This window comes from Salvia miltiorrhiza, unplaced genomic scaffold, assembly GCF_028751815.1.
Source record: "Salvia miltiorrhiza cultivar Shanhuang (shh) unplaced genomic scaffold, IMPLAD_Smil_shh fragScaff_scaffold_8_1, whole genome shotgun sequence".
NCBI lineage: Eukaryota > Viridiplantae > Streptophyta > Magnoliopsida > Lamiales > Lamiaceae > Salvia > Salvia miltiorrhiza.
Genome location: NW_026651489.1, coordinates 25,988 through 44,088, shown reverse-complemented (window position 1 = coordinate 44,088; position 18,101 = coordinate 25,988). Strand labels below are relative to the sequence as shown.

Here is an 18,101-nt window from a genome sequence, read left to right as displayed (position 1 = left end):
AGTATGTTGTGTATCATAATATTATATTTTCAAATAAACTTATAATTAAAATAGAGCTTATATTTTATAATAAACTTATAAAACACACACATATATATACATATATGTATATATATAGACATGTATAGCAGAATATCATTATGTCAATGTTTTACTACAATAAATTGTTAAAGTTTCAATATTAATTAATTTATATACTACAAAATAGTTAGTATAAAATTAGAGCTCGAGTCAAATTAAGTTGAGCACCACTAACTTTAAATTCGATAATTTGTTAACTACCTCATTGAAATTTAGTCGTATTATTGAAATTCCTAAATATTTATTTAAATCTAATTTCTTAATTATTTTAATAATAAATTACTACTTTATTCTAATATATATTATATGTGCTAAAATATTAAAGGAGATGAATCAATTTTATTAAAAAGAAGACGAAGATGAATCAATAACTAATATATTTGCTAAATCTTATCACAAATAAAAATTTATTAAAAATCTCTCTATCGATCTATATGCTCTATATATATTAAAATGGTATTTGTATTGATTGCCATTATATTTTGAGGAACTTTGGACGTAGAGAAACAAGAAGAAAATGGATAAAATATAAAGAAGAAAAGAGAAACAAGAAAAAAAATGGATGAAGTTAAAAAATAAAAAAGAAAAGCAAATGTTGAAAATGGGTAAAGTAACGGCAGTTTATAAAAAGGAAACGGAAATGCATGAAATCCGGTCCAGCTAAATCGGTCTTCAAAAACATCTCGGGCCACGTGTCGAAATCTTAGCAGCAGTGTTCACATGAACACTGCTCAGCGTAGACAGTTCCCTCCATTTCAACTAGTGTTGCAATGAGCTAACCAGGCCCGGCAGTTCGGCCCGGAACCGGTCCGGAAGTCAACGATTTTGGGCCTGGCCCAACCGCCAAACACAACGGGCCGGTTACGGTCCCCAAATTCTCCGCCCTTGAACCGTCGGGTGGGCCCGTCGGTTCGGCCCGGAATTGCCTGTTTGGCTCTTAATTTTAATTTTAATTTTTTTTCTTTTTAGACAACTTTATTTTGGAATTAGTATAGTGAATTAGTCATCTATACTACATTAAAAAGGGAGTTTTCAATTTCAAATTAATTTCAAAATTGAGTGACAATTTTGTAGTTAAACTAAAATTGAAGGTTTATTTATAAGCTATACATAGGGGATGGCAGTGCATCCTGGACCCGGTCCAGATCCGTGGATCCAGATCCGATTTTACGAATATGGATCTCAATTTTTTGGATTCGCAGATCTGGATCTCATTTTTTAAAACGGATCTGGATCTGGATCTTGAAATTTGAGCTCGAGTCAAATTAAGTTGAGCACCACTAACTTTAAGTTCGATAATTTGTTAACTACCTCATTGAAATTTAGTCGTATTATTGAAATTCCTAAATATTTATTTAAATCTAATTTCTTAATTATTTTAATAATAAATTACTACTTTATTCTAATATATATTATATGTGCTAAAATATTAAAGGAGATGAATCAATTTTATTAAAAAGAAGACGAAGATGAATCAATAACTAATATATTTGCTAAATCTTATAACAAATAAAAAATTATTAAAAATCTCTCTATCGATCTATATGCTCTATATATTATATATATATATATATATATATATATATATATTGGGGGGATATATATATTAAAATGGTATTTGTATTGATTGCCATTATATTTTGAGGAACTTTGGACGCAGAGAAACATGAAGAAAATGGATAAAATATAAAGAAGAGAAACAAGAAAAAAAAAATGGATGAAGTTAAAAAATAAAAAAGAAAAGCAAATGTTGAAAATGGGTAAAGTAACGGCAGTTTATAAAAAAGAAACGAAAATACATGAAATCCGGTCCAACTAAATCGGTCTTCAAAAACATCTCGAGCCACATGTCAAAATCTTAGCACAGTGTTCACATGAACATTGTGCAGCGTAGACCGTTCCGAAATGGAGGTAGTACATATATCAGCAACAGAAAATGAGCTGTATCCACAGATCATCAATTCCGGAAACATCCAGACGTACCTAGCATTTAATTACTTGGATTCTTCACCAAGTAATCTCTAGATATTTGTGTCTCCTCCCACCTATAAATTAAAACCGCCTTCTGCCTCAAATTCCTCAACCCAGAAAAACAAAAATAAAATTAAAACTAAAAAAAAATTGTGAATAGTAATGGACTGGGATTGGCTTCTCAGTTTTGCAAGCGCAATTGTTGTCCAGCAATCGGCGGCAAGCAAAGCGCCGGAGACGGAGAAAGTGGCTAATTACGGTTTCCAAATGCCGCTGCATTATCCGCGGTACGCGAGATCGGACTACGAGAAGATGAATGAGGAGCAGATCGACTTGCTTCTTCGCCAGTATGGGCTAAACTTCAGGGGTGATTTGGACGAGAAAAGGAAGTTTGCGATGGGTGCATTTCTGTGGCCGGATCAGTTCTGATCCATATAATTATGTAAGCGTGGGAGATATATATAATTATAATTAATTGTTGTAAATTAAAGTGGGATATTGATTAATTATGGCTTCAATTCTCGACTTCTTGTTGTTGTAATAGGGGTTGAGGTATCCTGTGGGCTGTGGCTAAATTAGGTTTTATATTTGGTCGTAAAATTTCATTGTTTTAATTTTGAATTTGATAATAAAAGTTTAATGCTTGTGAGATGTATTTTATTTATATAAAATTAAGAGGTAATATATGGAAGCAACATTCTACCCAAATGGCCATAAGGAGGAACATAAATTAATTTTTGGCCTGCAATCTTAAAACATCAAAATCTGGCCATTAATTAGGCGGTATGTCTAATTTGTCCTTTTTACACATTGCACTGTTGATTTATGTGCGACCTAGCAAGATCCCTTTTGATTCTATCAACGGAGAGGAATTCCAAGCTCTTATTTTTCATTATTGCTTCCTCGATGCGGCTTGCCAGAATCAAATTCTTTCTCGCAATCAAACTTGTCACCTTCCCTATCAACACAAGACAAATTATTGAAACAGAAGCTCCAAATTTTCAAGTTAGAAATATGTAAAGTATCTTTTGCCCCCATACGAGCAGTTTTTCCAGTGCGATGGAGATAATCGATCTACAAGGTCAAAAACAAGAAGAATCAGATTCTCAATCCTGCGTTGGATGCATATATATATATATATATATATATATATATATATATATATATGTATAACAACCATTTTTTTAAAAATTCTGCTTTCTCTCTCTTTCTCTCTCTCTCTCTCTCTTCCGCGTCGATGAAGTTTTGGTGCGAGATTTTGTTTTCTTTTTGTTTTTTTGTTTGTTTCATGTGTTTTATCTTCTTCACATCATAATTTCTTCATTCTATTGCTGTTGTTTCTGTATTTGTGTTGCACGTATGGCACTCATAGTGCCATAAGTGCCAAAAGGACCATTTTAAACACTTTCCCTGTAGGTTTTAGATATATTCCATCTAGGGTTTAGATTATCCATTTAGGGTTTTTTGTTTGTTTGTTTGTTTCATGTGCTGTTGTTTCTGTATTTGTGCTGCACGTATGGCACTATTAGTGCCATAAGTGCCAAAAGGACCATTTTAAACACTTTCCCGTAGGTTTTAGATATTCCATCTAGGGTTTAGATTATCCATTTAGGGTTTTTTGTTTGATTGTTTGTTTCATGTGCTGTTGTTTATGTATTTGTGCTGCACGTATGACACTTATATGGCACTAGCTAATAGTACCATAAGTACCAAAAGGACCATTTTACTTGATTTTATTTTGGATTTTCGTTGGCACTTATGACACTATTAGTGTCATAAGTGCTAAAAAGATCATTTTACTTTATTTTATTTTGGATTTTCATTGGTATTTATGCCACTATTAATGCGATAAGTGCCAAAATTTTACTTGGTTTATTTTGGATTTCCATTAGCAATTTTGGCACTAATTAGTGTCAAAAGTGCTAATGGAAATCCAAAATAAAACCAAGTAAAATCTTGACATTTATGGCATTAATAGTGCCATAAGTGCTAACCCGACCCGGCACGCGACCCGCATACCTGATCCTACCCGGTCCACCTCATTAAGGGTAAAAACGTCTGAAATAAATAAAAATGGCCAAATTTTATATTTTTTCAATGAGTGGCCATAAATTGTGTTTTATGCTTCATTTTGGCTATTTCAAAATTTTTCTCTATATGGAATTCTCCATTTCTTATAGGAAATTTAAAAATTAACCCATGAAATAAAAAATATTTAATGCAAAAGTATAAATTTACCTTTAACATAAAAAATTAAAAAAATTAGCCTTATCTCTCTAAGTTTACCTCCAGATTCTGGATAAGCTTACAAAAGGAATTGGGGACCAGATTGAATTTTAGTACAACTTTCCACCCACAGACCGACTGTCAGTCCGAAAGGACAATTCAGACTTTAGAAGATATGTTAAGGACGATCGTGCTAGATAGGGGAGAAGATATGTTAAAGACGATGTTGCCACTAATTGAGCTTACAACAACAGCTATCAAACAACCATCGCCATGGCACCTTATGAGGCGTTATACGGGAAGAAATGTAGATCGCCGCTTTACTGGGATGAAGTGGGCGAGAGAAGAATCTTGGGGCCAGATACAATAGGCGAGATGATCGAGATCGTCCGTCAAATTCGACAGCGTATTAAAGAGGCCCAGGATAGACAAGAGTCTTATGCCGAAAAATGTCGAACCGACTTACAGTTTGAGTGTGGGGATAAAGTCTTTCTGAAGGTTTCTCCCTCTAAAGGAATCATAAGATTTGGTGTGAAGGGTAAGCTTAGACCCCGTTTTATAGGATCATATGAGATCCTAGAGAGGGTAGGCCTGGTAGCTTACAGGCTGGCGTTGTCGCTAAGCCTTGGGAATGTGCATAATATGTTCTATGTGTCGCAGTTGAGGAAATATGTTTATGATCTAAAGCACGTGATCCATAAGGACGATGTTATCCTTAGCCCAGATATGAGTTATAAGGAGAGACCCGAATCTATCCTAGATCGGAAAATTCAAGTACTAAGGAATAAGTCGATAACCTTAGTAAAGGTCCTTTGGAAGCATCATGATAAAGAAGAGGCGACATGGGAACTCGAGTCTAGCATGAAGGAGAAGTACCTAGAATTATTTCCAGAGGTACAAATTTCGGGACGAAATTTCTTTTAAGGGGGATAGTGTAACACCCCAACATTATGAGTATTATTATAGAAGCTGAACAATTAGTAATAATTATATATATAAATTTAAATGAGTTTTTTTTTTTTATCAATTTGTTATGTTTAGGGTTATAATTATTAATAAAATATTTGCAATTCAGATTTAGAGTTTTAAATAATTTTTTTTATATATATAAAGTGATTTATGAAAATATATATGGTTAACTCTTTTTTTAAATGGATGTTATCTTAGAAGTTTATATTTTCATATATATATATATATATATATATATATATATATATATATATATATATAGGGTGGGCTTCAATTGAGAAAACCCCCTATAGTTAGAATAAAGATAAGATATAGTCTGTTGATCAAGTGGCAGCGAACGGCTGAGATCTTTTATGCTGTTCGAATTTTAAAATTGACAAAAACCATTTTTAATTATTTTTTGGGTCTTGAGGGCTAAATCAGTCCAGATATTCGATCAAAATTTTAGGGAATGAACGTATCCCGGATTGTACTCACCTTCCATAATCAATTTGGATTCAAATTGAGTAAAATGTGGTTTACCTATTTCTCGTCACCGAACCAGCATTTCATCGAACCGATCAGACCTTCAGAGAACGGCAGCGAAGGAAGGTTTTGGCGAAGCCCCATTTTCTTGTTTCAAGGAACAGACAAAACTAAATTGCAGGTGATCATTGTGATTTCGTTGATACATATTATTTCATCTTTTGAGATTAGAATTATGAATCGACCTAATCATGTTCATTGAAATCAAATTTTTGCATTGATTCAAAACCCGTGTGTTATATTTGAACGCGTGGGCAAGAAAAAATAAAGATTTTTTTGAAATATAATAGCTGATTATTGTGGTTATATGTTCCACGGAAATTCCTGAAAATGCCTAAAATTGCATGGAGGAGAAGTAATGCGTAATCATCTTAAATCGTTAGAATTGTTGACATCTAATTAATGATTCATTGTGTTCAACATTTGAAATTTTTAAGAAGGTTGCGTGAGTGCGAAAGTTAGTTGACGATAGATTTTTTTACCCAGCAATTGAAATATAGTTTCGTGGGTTTCTCATTTGCTCTCCATTGATTCATACTCTAGAAGACATGGTGAAGGAAGAGAGTACTGTAGTAATTGTTGTCGAAAGTAGAAACTTAGCAAACTCCACATTCATTATTTTTACCTTGTTCTTTATTTGTCAATCTGAAGTTTCTATGAATGTAGATTCACTAAGTGACACTTCAGTTTCACCATTAAAGAATCCGACTTAGACAAAACCTCTCCTTGAATCACACTTTGACAAAGGTATTACAAAATATTGTATAATATGTTTATTAGATTTGTACTGCCTATTTCCCTATAATTCATGATTTGTTTTGTCTATTGATAACAGGAAAAGCAGTAGTTCAAGATGATACAGAAGACAAAGGAAAAACAGTAGTTCAGGAAATATGGCAGAAGTTGAGATGGAGGAGGAGGAGACTAGCGAACAAGGTTTGGATATATTTAACTTCAGTTTGGGAATATTTTTTAAGATTTAGAAAAAAGACTTGGCACGAAAACTAGATTTTGTGTAATCGTGTTCATCAATATATATTGATGTGTTCAACAGAGAAAAGGTATGTAAACTATGGATAAAACTAGTAGTTTTAAGGTAATTATGGTTTGAATTTTTTAGTATGAGTTCATAAATTCAGTTTGATGAGTATTTAAATGGAAAAAGGTGCTATAGTGTGGTCTAACAGATAATTGAATTAACATAAAATTTAATGAAAATAAACTTTGACTTCTAATGATATTTATTGGTATACGCACTTAACTATGCATTTTCTAAATATGGATGCACTTTTAATTTTCTGTTTTCTTTCATATGTTCACAGCACAGGTCCACAAAGTTCGAAAGAAGAAGCGTCCAGGTTCGTTAAATTTTGTTTTATATTTAATATTTGTCTTCCCGTAAATTTACTATATTAATGCGTTGTTAACAGCAAAACCTCAACCCCCGGGGCAGAAGCAGCCAGAAAATGAACAAGGTCATCTCTTCAAAAGGATATCACAAAGTCGAAAGGTCATCCCTTGTGTGGTTACATTGATATTATTTTTTCAATTATTGTTTTTGCTTGACTAACAATATATATTCACAGCATGAGACGTGGCAATGATTGCAAGCACTAGTTCGGGGGTGAGAAAGGACAAGGGGAAAGATCCAATGCCTATAGGTAATAGGTGACATTTTTAGTGAGCAAGTAATTAAACATTGAGTGTATCATATCTTCACCTAAATTTAACTACTATCTTCCAGATAAGACAATGAAGAGCCAAGATTGTTCACCAAAGGATGTGACTGATGAGGTAAAAAGGGGATTATTACAATATCAATCTTTGATTCAGGTTCATTTACAAATTATATTATGTTCAATGAAAATCAAATAAAGTTCATCTATTTTTTGCACCGGAATATATAGGGTGGTGATAAGTCGCAGGCTGTCGACGGTGTAAGTCTGTGTGATGGGAAGTTATGGGTAAGTACTTTTATCTATTTAATCTTTATTATTATCTTCGGTTAAACTTGAATTCAATGAATTTTTTATGGTCTTTGTTTTTCTATATAATACATCCCCATGGGAAATATGCATATACGTATGTTTAGCAACATATTAATGCACGTACATTGTAATTTCAACCTCGTACGACAGCGTTGTACGGACAAAGTGGGCTGATACTACAAACTTTGAAGACAACGGAATTTACCTAATGCGGCATTTAGAAACTTTCATGGCGATGCTTCTTCAAGTTGGAAATGCATGCGTGCCAGTTCGATTAATAAACAACTTCGAGTTATGCGAGTGCGATATTGTGCTGCATTGGTTAATAGGGAAAGGTAATGAAATTGGTGACAATATTGCAAAGGAGGCCTCAGTGCATTATACAGAGGTTTGCATGAACTCAAAAATGAATGTTAACTTGTTGTTGATTGGTTAAACAAGCATTTATTTATATTTATAAGGTTTGAGACATTACTGACATTATTTAAATGAATAATTTTTACTGGTTTTTCCATAATTGTTTATATAAATTTGAATTGTTTGGTTTGATGTTTTAACCTCAGGCTCGGCAATATTATTATAGTACCGTGAAATTAAGTTTGCCACATTTCTGGAATTTGTACGAACATGCATCAATAATTCTACGAACACACATAGAGCGAATGAATTAATAATAGTAAATGGATTTCGCGAAAAAAAAAAAAAACATGAAAAGTTGAGTTCTTGCCAATAATTTATAGTTGTCCCACTGTAATTATGTAATAAAATTCATTTCAAACGCAATATAAGTACAAATTTCAAAGGGCACACAATCCCAAATAATGTCATGATTATGCGATTAACATGCACCTTAAATTTTACGATCTTTACACGGCACCTGCCCAGGTGTATCATTTCAGCTGACCTTGATTATGCTTTGAACATGCATCTTAAAATTTACGAATGTAGTATAACACACGTCCAGATGTATCATGCAGCTGCCCAACGTAAGGCTTTAGTTCATTGGGACATGGAGGGAAGCATAATTGACAATCTAGAATGCTTGGATCGAAGTTATCTGAAAATTGAATAACAATTCATTTAACAATGTATAAATCTCAAAATTCATTGAAAGTGTAAATACATAAAATCTAAATTTTATGTACTAACACATGAGCCTGTACTGGATATTCGACAGTATATGATATATGTTCAAAGCTAATACCGTATATGTTCAAGCAATTGCAATATAAAAACTATGACAAGTTGACGTTTCAATATAGCATAAATATGAATATAGCGATATGTACAGAGCAATTGAAACTAGTATGATATATTCTCTCGTTGAAATTTATAAAAGCTATGATTTTCCTTGCTTATTCTTTAGATTCATATTAAGAATAACGAACACGCGAGATTATTAAAGGAATATTAATATGAAAAATTATTCAAACAACAAACTTGTTAGTTCCATTGATTCTTGAAGAAGTGTTTTCAGACTTGTATGAACGCCGACGAGAGTGTGATGAAAGCTTGCGAAATATTAGGTTTTGCAGTTTCGAAAATTAACATATGTAATAATGGTTCGAAAATAGGGTTTATTTGTTGAAAATTAATCAACGATATATTCTATGAAATCTTTCCAGATCATGTAGTAATAGAAACCGAAACTTTAGCATACTACCATAATTACTTTATTGTTCAAAGACACCCTTGCCCTCAGCTTAAGATTGGACGACAACAAATGAATATAATCTTGGCCGCTGGATCTTCTTAATCGTAAGGTATAAAATCATTCTCAATTCTCACAATATATGTCATTCTCAATTGAACTTTTACCTATATATATATATATATATATATATATATATATATATATATATTGGAAGCACGTGATTTTTTTTCTTAAAAAGGATGACTTTAATTAGTTATTAAAGCAAGAACTAAATATATTTGTTTATATTTGATGAGTTCAAACACTAGAGTTTTGATCACTTTTATATTTAATAAATAAAAAAAATAAAACATTATCTTTTCTATCAATAGTAGATCACACGTAGGGATACTTCTAGCATGAGACTATCTCATCAAACCCCACATCCTTTAGGAGACTAATTATGCTATTATTATATTTTTTCTTTTCATATGGATTTACACAAACCAAAATTTATCGTAATTAAAATCTTTAACCTATTAGTATAAATAGCCTCAATCTTTAGTCTTGGGGGAGGGAACGAAAAGAGTTAGGATCGGCGAGCGTGTAGAATGTTTTTTTTGTTATCAACATATTCTTGCGTTAAAATTTAAGGTGATGGATTTTACGCTTATTCATATTATTATATATATTTTTACTTTCATGTTTGATTACGTGTTTACGTGCATCTTATTGATCTATGATGTTATGTGTGATCATGGGACATAAGTCATTGATCTATGATGTTATGTGGGATCATGGGACCTAAGCCATTGATCTATGATGTTATGTGCGATCATGGGACCTAAGCCATTGATCTATGTTGATAAGTTGATCATGGGACCTAAGCCATTGATCTATGTATGTGTTTGGTCATGTGACATAAGCCATCGACTCAAACTATGATTATGTTTGTCAAGGGGCTCTGGTCTCTTGGCGTATGTTTGCAAGTATGATAACGTGATTTGATTATATATGTGGCGTATATGAATATTTTGTTATGTTCCTCACTGAGTATATTTTCAATATGCTCACCCCTTATCTTTTCAGGTTTGCAGTTCTGGAGTCGAGGTGGCCATGGAAGTTGAGAATGACTAGAGAATAAGAAGTCATTTAGAAATTTAAGATTTATTTGTTACATTTTAGTTATTGTTTTTATTTTATGCTACTACTTTAGTTTTGGCAAATTGATTTTTTTAAATTAGTTTAAATTTTGTTAATCAAGAAATTTTATTTTTAACTATTAGTTTTTCAAGATTTTAAATTAAAAAGTTTATGAAAATTGGGGTGTTACTGATAGTATGTCATACCCCGGCTTTTAATCACTGATTAAGGGCTTAATTATTAATAATTAGGGTTCGGCATCCATTATAAAACTAGTTTTATTTATCTGATGTGATTTTATTTTTTTAAGTGTGATTGATGCGATTAGTTTTTTTTATGATTTGAGTCCATTTGAGATTTTAAGGATTTATTATAAATGTGTTGCATAACTCTTATTTACTGAATTGGGCATATTGATATGGGTCACATTGATTTTGTTTATGCTTGAATTTATGAGCTTTTAAATGGGATACTATTTCTTTTTATAATCAAGGGTTTTATCAAAATGATTTATTAAATATCTTTTTTTTAAGTCATGAGTTTTATTGATTTTATCTCACATCCTCCCACTTGCCATATTTTAATAAGTTTAAGCCAAAATATCTCCTTTTTAGTTTAAGCTTCTTCAATAAGCTATCACTTCTCTATTACTTTTAAATTTCCGCTTGCCTATCCACTTGCCTATATTTTATTACCACATCTTGATAATATCCATTCATTCTTATCCAAAGGCTAGCTTACTCATTAAGACTCTCTCTCTAATCTCTAAATTACCATTCTCTCTTAATTCCTACCCTAAACTCTCGGTTGCTTTCAATTACCCAAACTAGTTCCAGATTTCAAAGTGCCAAGTCTCGGCTGCTTCCAACCTCCCAATTCAGTTTCAAGTTTCCAAATCCAGAAGAAAGGTGATTAAATGTTTTAAACCTCCATTAATTCTACCAGTTTTTTTTTTCTTTTTTTTAAATCAGATCCAAATTACATTCTTAAAATTTGGATTATGAATTCGCAGATCCAACTTTTGTAAATTCAGAATCAAGGTTACCTCCATTTCCTACTCACATCAAGGTTACCTCCATTTCCTCTCTACCTCTATTTGTTAATTCATAATCAAGCTTCACAGATCAACAGGAAAATACACACACACATTTACTATATTTTCTAAACTATTACAAGTACAGATCAGTTTTTGTAAATAGGAAAATAGGAGAAATAACAGTTTTAAAACAAAAACCCTAACTTTGGTACTATTGGAATTCTGGACTGAATTTGGTGATTTCTTGCACTCTGCCTTGTGTGTGTGTGTCCGAAAAGAGAGAGGTGTGAGAGCAGTCGGCGGCTGCTTAGGGCCGGCGACGGCGACGGCGCAGCGGCAAGCCGCCGCTTTTTTATTTTTCTGTCAGAAATCAGGAGGAGAGAAATGAGAGAGATTATTAGAGTTTTTTTTTTTAAAAAAAAGAGAGGAGAAGGAAAGAGAGAAAAATGAGGGTGGAGACTTATCTAATTTCGGCATCGGGCGGCGGCAGAAGCACCGCGGTTATTCCTGTTCGGCTGGAAAAAGGAGAAAGAGAGGGAGCTCAGATCTGGTTTAGAAACGAAAAAAAGAAGAAAATAAGGGAGTTTTGAGGCATACCTTTCCGGTGAGGACGACGACCGGCCAGAGAAGGCGACGAGACGGTGGCTGTAGAAGACACATGCATCGGCTGGAGTGGACTCTGCCGCCTATTCCGGGAGAAATCGAGTCGTAACTTATGTCGTTCGGACGGCTAGCGAGAGGGAACCGAAGGGAGGGACCGAGAGAGTGAGAGAGGAGGGGGGACACCAGCAAGGCGGCGCGCTAGAGGCGGCGCCACCCTCAGCTGAGCAGAGAGAGAGAAAGAGAGCCAAGAGGGAGAGTGAGTGAGGCTTGTGTGTGTGTTTGATGTCTTGTGTGTGTATATTATGCTTATATGTGTGATGTGTCCGGATTCGGTGGGTGATTTCAGAGAGATTTACCTGTTGTGCGTTGAATGTGAGTTGAGAGCAATTAGCAAATAAAATAAGAACTGTTGTATTAAGAATCACATAAGTTACATGGGAGTACAATTGTTCTACTTATAGAGATAGAGAGGGGCAAAATGGTAAAATTAAGTCGCAGCCCTGCCCTACATTAAGTAAAAGAGGACCCCAGGCATGCCTAAATTCGGCCCAGTTCCCCGCTCTTTATGGTAAACATTGTTCCTTGGTTTAGTGGATCCCAGCCCTGCCATCTCGGTTCCAGCCCTGCTACGTGATTTCAGCCCTGCCAGATGATTCCAGCCCTGCTCTGTTGAGTCCAGCCCTTCTAGGTGATTCCAGCCCTACTAGGTGATTCCAGCCCTGCCAGGTGGTTCCAGCCCTGCCAGGTGATTCCAGCCCTGCCCTATTGAGTCCAGCCCTTCCAGGTGATTCCAGCCATACCCCGTTGACTCTAGCCCTGCCCTGTTCTCAGCGCTTCTCTCATGTCGTTGTAGAATCAACCTAGTCACATTCCTATCAGCTTTATCACATGGTTGAAGGGTTGTATACTGAAAAGCAAGACTTTATGCTTGTATACATTGATTCATTTGTTCATTGTGATTCTTCTATCTGAAATATTGTTATTGCATAATCCTATTATAGTCCAATTTATCTCATACTATAGATTATATGGTGTGTTGTAGATAACAGAAGATCATATAATTGGAAAATGTTGAGATATAAATTGAGTTCACAATCGAGACAACTATGGACGAGTTGCTGGTTTAGATTGTAGCATAAATAGATAAATAGTTTATCTTGGCTATTTATTTGTGCTAGTACCTTCGTGTATTGAACAGGATCACAGTGAGATGAATTCTTATATTCTGACTATTTAAGAATCAAGATCTCGGCGACTTAAATAGTCTTAACCTTAGTTGGAATAATCGGTGTGAATAATATATTGACTATTGCTTTGATTTATCATGGGTGAGAGTTCTCTTGAAGCTCAATATACTCAATACTTTAGGTGATAGCAATTATTATTTGACATGCGATTATATTGCAATAAGGATCCGTGTTCTGCTAATAACAAGATGATAATATCCTCTCGAGGAACTTAATAAGTTTATCGTATTAAACCCTGTAGGTGGAATTAGTTCCGATACGATAATAAGTTTCAGTGGTAGCACTCGAGATGTCGTTTATAATTAAACGACTGATTAATTAATTAATTAATCGTCAGAGGAATTAATTAATTAATGGATATTAGATATCTTAAACACGGGGATTAATTAAGTCTAATGCTAGCCCCGACTCACCTAAATAATAAAGAGGTAAATCAATATTAATTTTCTAGTATTAATTTTCTAGTGGAATAAATTAATACTTGTGTCTCGATTTTATTCTGGGCTGAATAAGAAAATCGGGCACTAGGAGGCCAAACTTTATTCAAGCTAGTAGATCCCCGCTTGGCCCAATAAAGGTTGTACTCCTTTAGTGGGCGTCCTTCTCCTCTCTTAAGCCTTAGGGCCATGTCTGATTTAATTATGTTTTGGGCTTATTATTTAGGTATGTCTAATACCTAGTATAAGTAATAAGACAGCCCTAAACCTAATTAATTAATCACCCATACGTGAGAGCAGAATTGGAGAAGAGGAGACGCCAACTTTGAGGGAGAGGACTTGAAGCTCGTTGCCACCCAACGTCAAGTTCTACCGTTGGAACAAGTTGGAAGATCAACATTGGAGTCTCTCATCACCGGATTTGCAAGTAAGCTTCGGTTATCTTGCAATAGGCACTTGTGATTTTTGTATGTATTCGTTTGGTATCCGAAATTGGTCACGAGCACGTGGATCATATATCAAAATATGGTTCCTACAATTGGTATCAGAGCCCGAGGTTCCAGAATTTCGGCTGTGCCGGATAAACGGATAGTAAAATCACTAGGTTTTTTCCATCTTTGTTAACCTGTTCTGTCGTCTTATCGTGGCTGTTCTTTTCCATTTTGGTTAACGTCGGTTTGGCTATTTTGTACCACGAGAAAATCTGTGGTTAGTGTAGTTTTTCCGTTGTATTCGTACTTTCGATTTGTAATTCGTTTGTACGGGTCATGGTTCTGGCGGAGAAAGGAATGGCGTTGGCATGTAGATGGCAGTAGTTAAGTCGCGTCTTCTCCATCTGCTAGGGTTTGACTATGGTGAGGATATGGGATGAACGGAATCTGATTCACTGGAGTTCTGGCTCCAGCGTCTATGGTGGTCAGACCTAACTCGTCACTGGTCGGATCAGTAGCTGGATGAGGCGCGGTGACTACGGTGGCAAAAGCAACGTCCGCTTCGGCATTGATGCTGCTGTGCAGCCTTGGTATGACGGAACCCTAGGGTGTACTATGGTTCAGGAATGTCGAAAGGGTGCTCTGAGGTTGGGGGTGCTGCCTGAGGTGGTTGCGGAAACCCTGATCCAGGCAGAAACCCTAGTGCAGATGAGCTGCTCTGCTCTGGTCTCTGCTCTGACCTTGAGCTGCTCTGCTCTGGTCTCTGCTCTGGCCTTGAGATGCTCTCTGGTCTCTGTTCTAGCCTGGAGCTGCTCTGCTCTGGTCTCTGGTCTGGCCTTGAGTTGCTCTGCTGTCTGGCCTTGAGTTGCTCTGCTCTGTTCTCTGCTCTGGCTGCCGAGCTGCTGCTGCTCTAGATGAGCTGAGAGCCTGGGGCTGCGCGGATCTTCCGTCTATTTGAATCGAAACGGGAGTTTGTCGAAGACGATGAGGATTGCCTAAAAACGAAGATTTCTTTTTGTAATAGATTAGAATTTCTTTGTAATAAAGTAGGCAGGGACGAACAGGTTTCAGTTTCCACGATAAGACGACACTTCTTACATTTTTTTTGTCGTAAGCATGTCGTTGTTTTAATCACCGTTAAGGTGTTTTAGAGCATGTTTTAGTTGCGTTATATAGTTTAAATGCGCATAGAATATCATGCTAGGTGTTTTCACGTTTCACTAAGCACAATTTAGAATTCCAAGCGAGCATGTTTTAGTACATGTGTTCTAGATTTGCATGCTTAGGTTTTCCGTGTCCGCGTGATTTAACCTGTAAACCTTTTGAAGTAAAAGACTAAGCGGATAATTCAATTTTTTAAATAAAATTGATATAGACCTCCACAGTTGGTTTAAGATAAAGTAAATTGATCATTGGTGTAAACGTCCACACGAACATGGCTTGCACTCGTTATTAATTTGCAGCTTTTGTCGGTTAAACTTCTAAATTAAAAAACGCTTTAATCTTGTGAATAAGTGGGAGTTTTGCATGTAAACGTTCACACTATCGTGACTTGCATGTATTAATTCCTGCGAGTTATTCTAGGAAAGATTGAAGTAATTATTTTAACCTTGTGAATAGTAGGAGCTTCTTGTGTAAACGTCCACACGAACGTGGCTTGCATGGGTTAGTTTTTCATGGATTATCCGTGGTTAGACTAGATTTTCGAATTGTATTCGTTTTTCTGTTGTAATCTGTAATTGTGGAGGAGAACAAGACGAAGAACAGAGAAATTAACAACGGCTGCTGACGCAAACTTTTCGGGCTCCCGTTGGTCGCCCGGCGTTGGAAAACCGGCGACCGGAGTTCCGACAGTGCTGTGACAGCAACAACAATCTGTTGTCCTTCAGGGTTTAGGGCTAGAGTCGCTCCGGTGACTCCTGCTTGCTCGACCGCCGTGGAGGGGCAGCGGTTCTGCCGGAAACTGCAGCAATGGGTCACGCAGGTTCTGCAGCGACAGGTCTTAAGCGGCCTGGTTCTGCAACAGCAGGGCTTTACACGGCGGGTGGCGGCATTTTTTCCTCTGGGAGGTGCCTTGCTGGAGGATGGCACGACAGGATCAGAGACGGCGGGGTGGCGCCTGATATCGGCGTGTGCTGGTGTTGCTCGATGGTTGTGCAGCGCGGCGGGGAAGAAGTTGTGCAGCGCCGCTCTGGCGGCGCGAAACCCTAGGCGTAAAAGCTGGTGTGTAGCGCGGAAATCGAGGATGAATTAGGGCATAAACCTAATTTTGACCGGGTCTGGACCTGCTGTGCGGGTCTGGCAGCTTTTGGGCTGTGGTTTCGGGCTTGTTTGCTGGACCTTGCGGGTTTGTAGGCCTAAGATCAGGCCTGGGCGGTTGTTCTCTTCTTGGGCTGAGTTTAAGGGCTTCTTTTTGCCCAAATTTCGAGCTCTTTGCTGTTTTTTAGTTTCCTTTTTATTGTAATAGATTAGAAATGAGCCACGAATGGGCCGCGAAGAATTTTTTTTTATTGTTCTTAGCATGTCGTGGATTTTATCACCGTTAAGGTGTTTTGAGCATGATTTTATTTGTATTATGTAAATGTAAATGCGCATAGAATATCATGCTAGGTTCTATCACGTTTTCACTAAGCACCACTACTAGAAAAACGCTCATAGATAACGGATTTTATCCGTTATCTATGAGCAAAAAAACCGTTGTGTATAGTGGTGTTATCTATGATACGTATCATAGACAACGGTTTAAAAACCGTTATGTATGTGAGAATAGATAACGGTACGAGACGCTCATACATAACGGTATGAAACCGTTATCTATAATGATTATACATAACGGTTTATACCGTTATGTATGAGGATTTTTCCGTTATGTTTTGTATTTTTTTTATTTTTTTTCCTATCATAGTTAACAGTTTTTTTTCTATACATAACGGTATGAAACCGTTATCTATAATGATTATACATAACGGTTTATACCGTTATGTATGAGGATTTTTCCGTTATGTTTTGTATTTTTTTGTTTTTTTTCCTATCATAGTTAACAGTTTTTTTTCTATACATAACGGTATGAAACCGTTATCTATAATGCTTATACATAACGATTTATTACCGTTATGTATGAGGATTTTTCCGTTATGTTTTGTATTTTTTTGTTTTTTTTCTATCATAGTTAACAGTTTTTTTTACTTTTTATAACGGTTTTTACCGTTATCTTTGATAGAAATACATAACGATTTTTTTTGTACTTTTTATACTGTTATGTATTTCAACTACAACTAGCATATTTAATATTTTTTCTCAATTTTTATGTTATTTATCTCAAGAAATAAATAAATAACTTTAAAACAACAAAATGATAAAATCACCAATAACAATATTATATATCATCCAAAATATTCATACATTACCATCCAAATGAACCAAGTATCAAGTACATATGATCATTGCATATTTCGATTCAAAATTGAAAGTACCAACTATCTTATAGCTAAAACAAAAATCTATCATATTATGTGTTCTAGCACCAAGTCCTCATGAACTAGTTGACCTGCTATGATGAATTTGCATCAACTAACTTAGGAGAGAACCCGACACACAAGCTCAACCTGCCAATAGAAAAATAATCCAATTAAAATATGTGAAATAAAAGAAAACTGGACAAGAAAAAGATAACAAACAATATGTTGACTTTTGTTTCAGAAGCAGAAGAAGTGGCAGAGAATCTAGCTAGGTGAGGAATAAAAAGGAGTGGCATGTATAACTTAAAATGGAAAAGGTCCTTACTTGAGAGATATAAGTGCTTGTTTAGAAA

General features: G+C 35.4%; 1 protein-coding gene and 1 long non-coding RNA gene across 3 annotated transcripts; both read left to right on the top strand.

The window, feature by feature from the left end:
* Positions 1-2,125: 2,125 nt before the first annotated feature.
* On the top strand, positions 2,126-2,703 carry LOC131003192 (uncharacterized). Its single transcript, XM_057929672.1, has one exon. The coding sequence runs from the start codon at positions 2,215-2,217 to the stop codon at positions 2,479-2,481; it is 267 nt and encodes an 88-aa protein (XP_057785655.1). The 5' UTR covers positions 2,126-2,214; the 3' UTR covers positions 2,482-2,703.
* Positions 2,704-5,683: 2,980 nt separating this feature from the next.
* LOC131003198 (uncharacterized) lies at positions 5,684-8,231 on the top strand. Of its 2 annotated transcripts, XR_009094577.1 has the most exons (9): positions 5,684-5,893; positions 6,439-6,519; positions 6,608-6,708; positions 7,095-7,130; positions 7,203-7,282; positions 7,359-7,433; positions 7,517-7,566; positions 7,680-7,736; positions 7,911-8,231. It is a non-coding gene; the product is annotated as an uncharacterized LOC131003198 (long non-coding RNA). The 2 variants fall into 2 exon arrangements; XR_009094576.1 differs by having other exon boundaries at positions 7,203-7,433.
* The last annotated feature ends 9,870 nt before the right edge of the window (positions 8,232-18,101 follow it).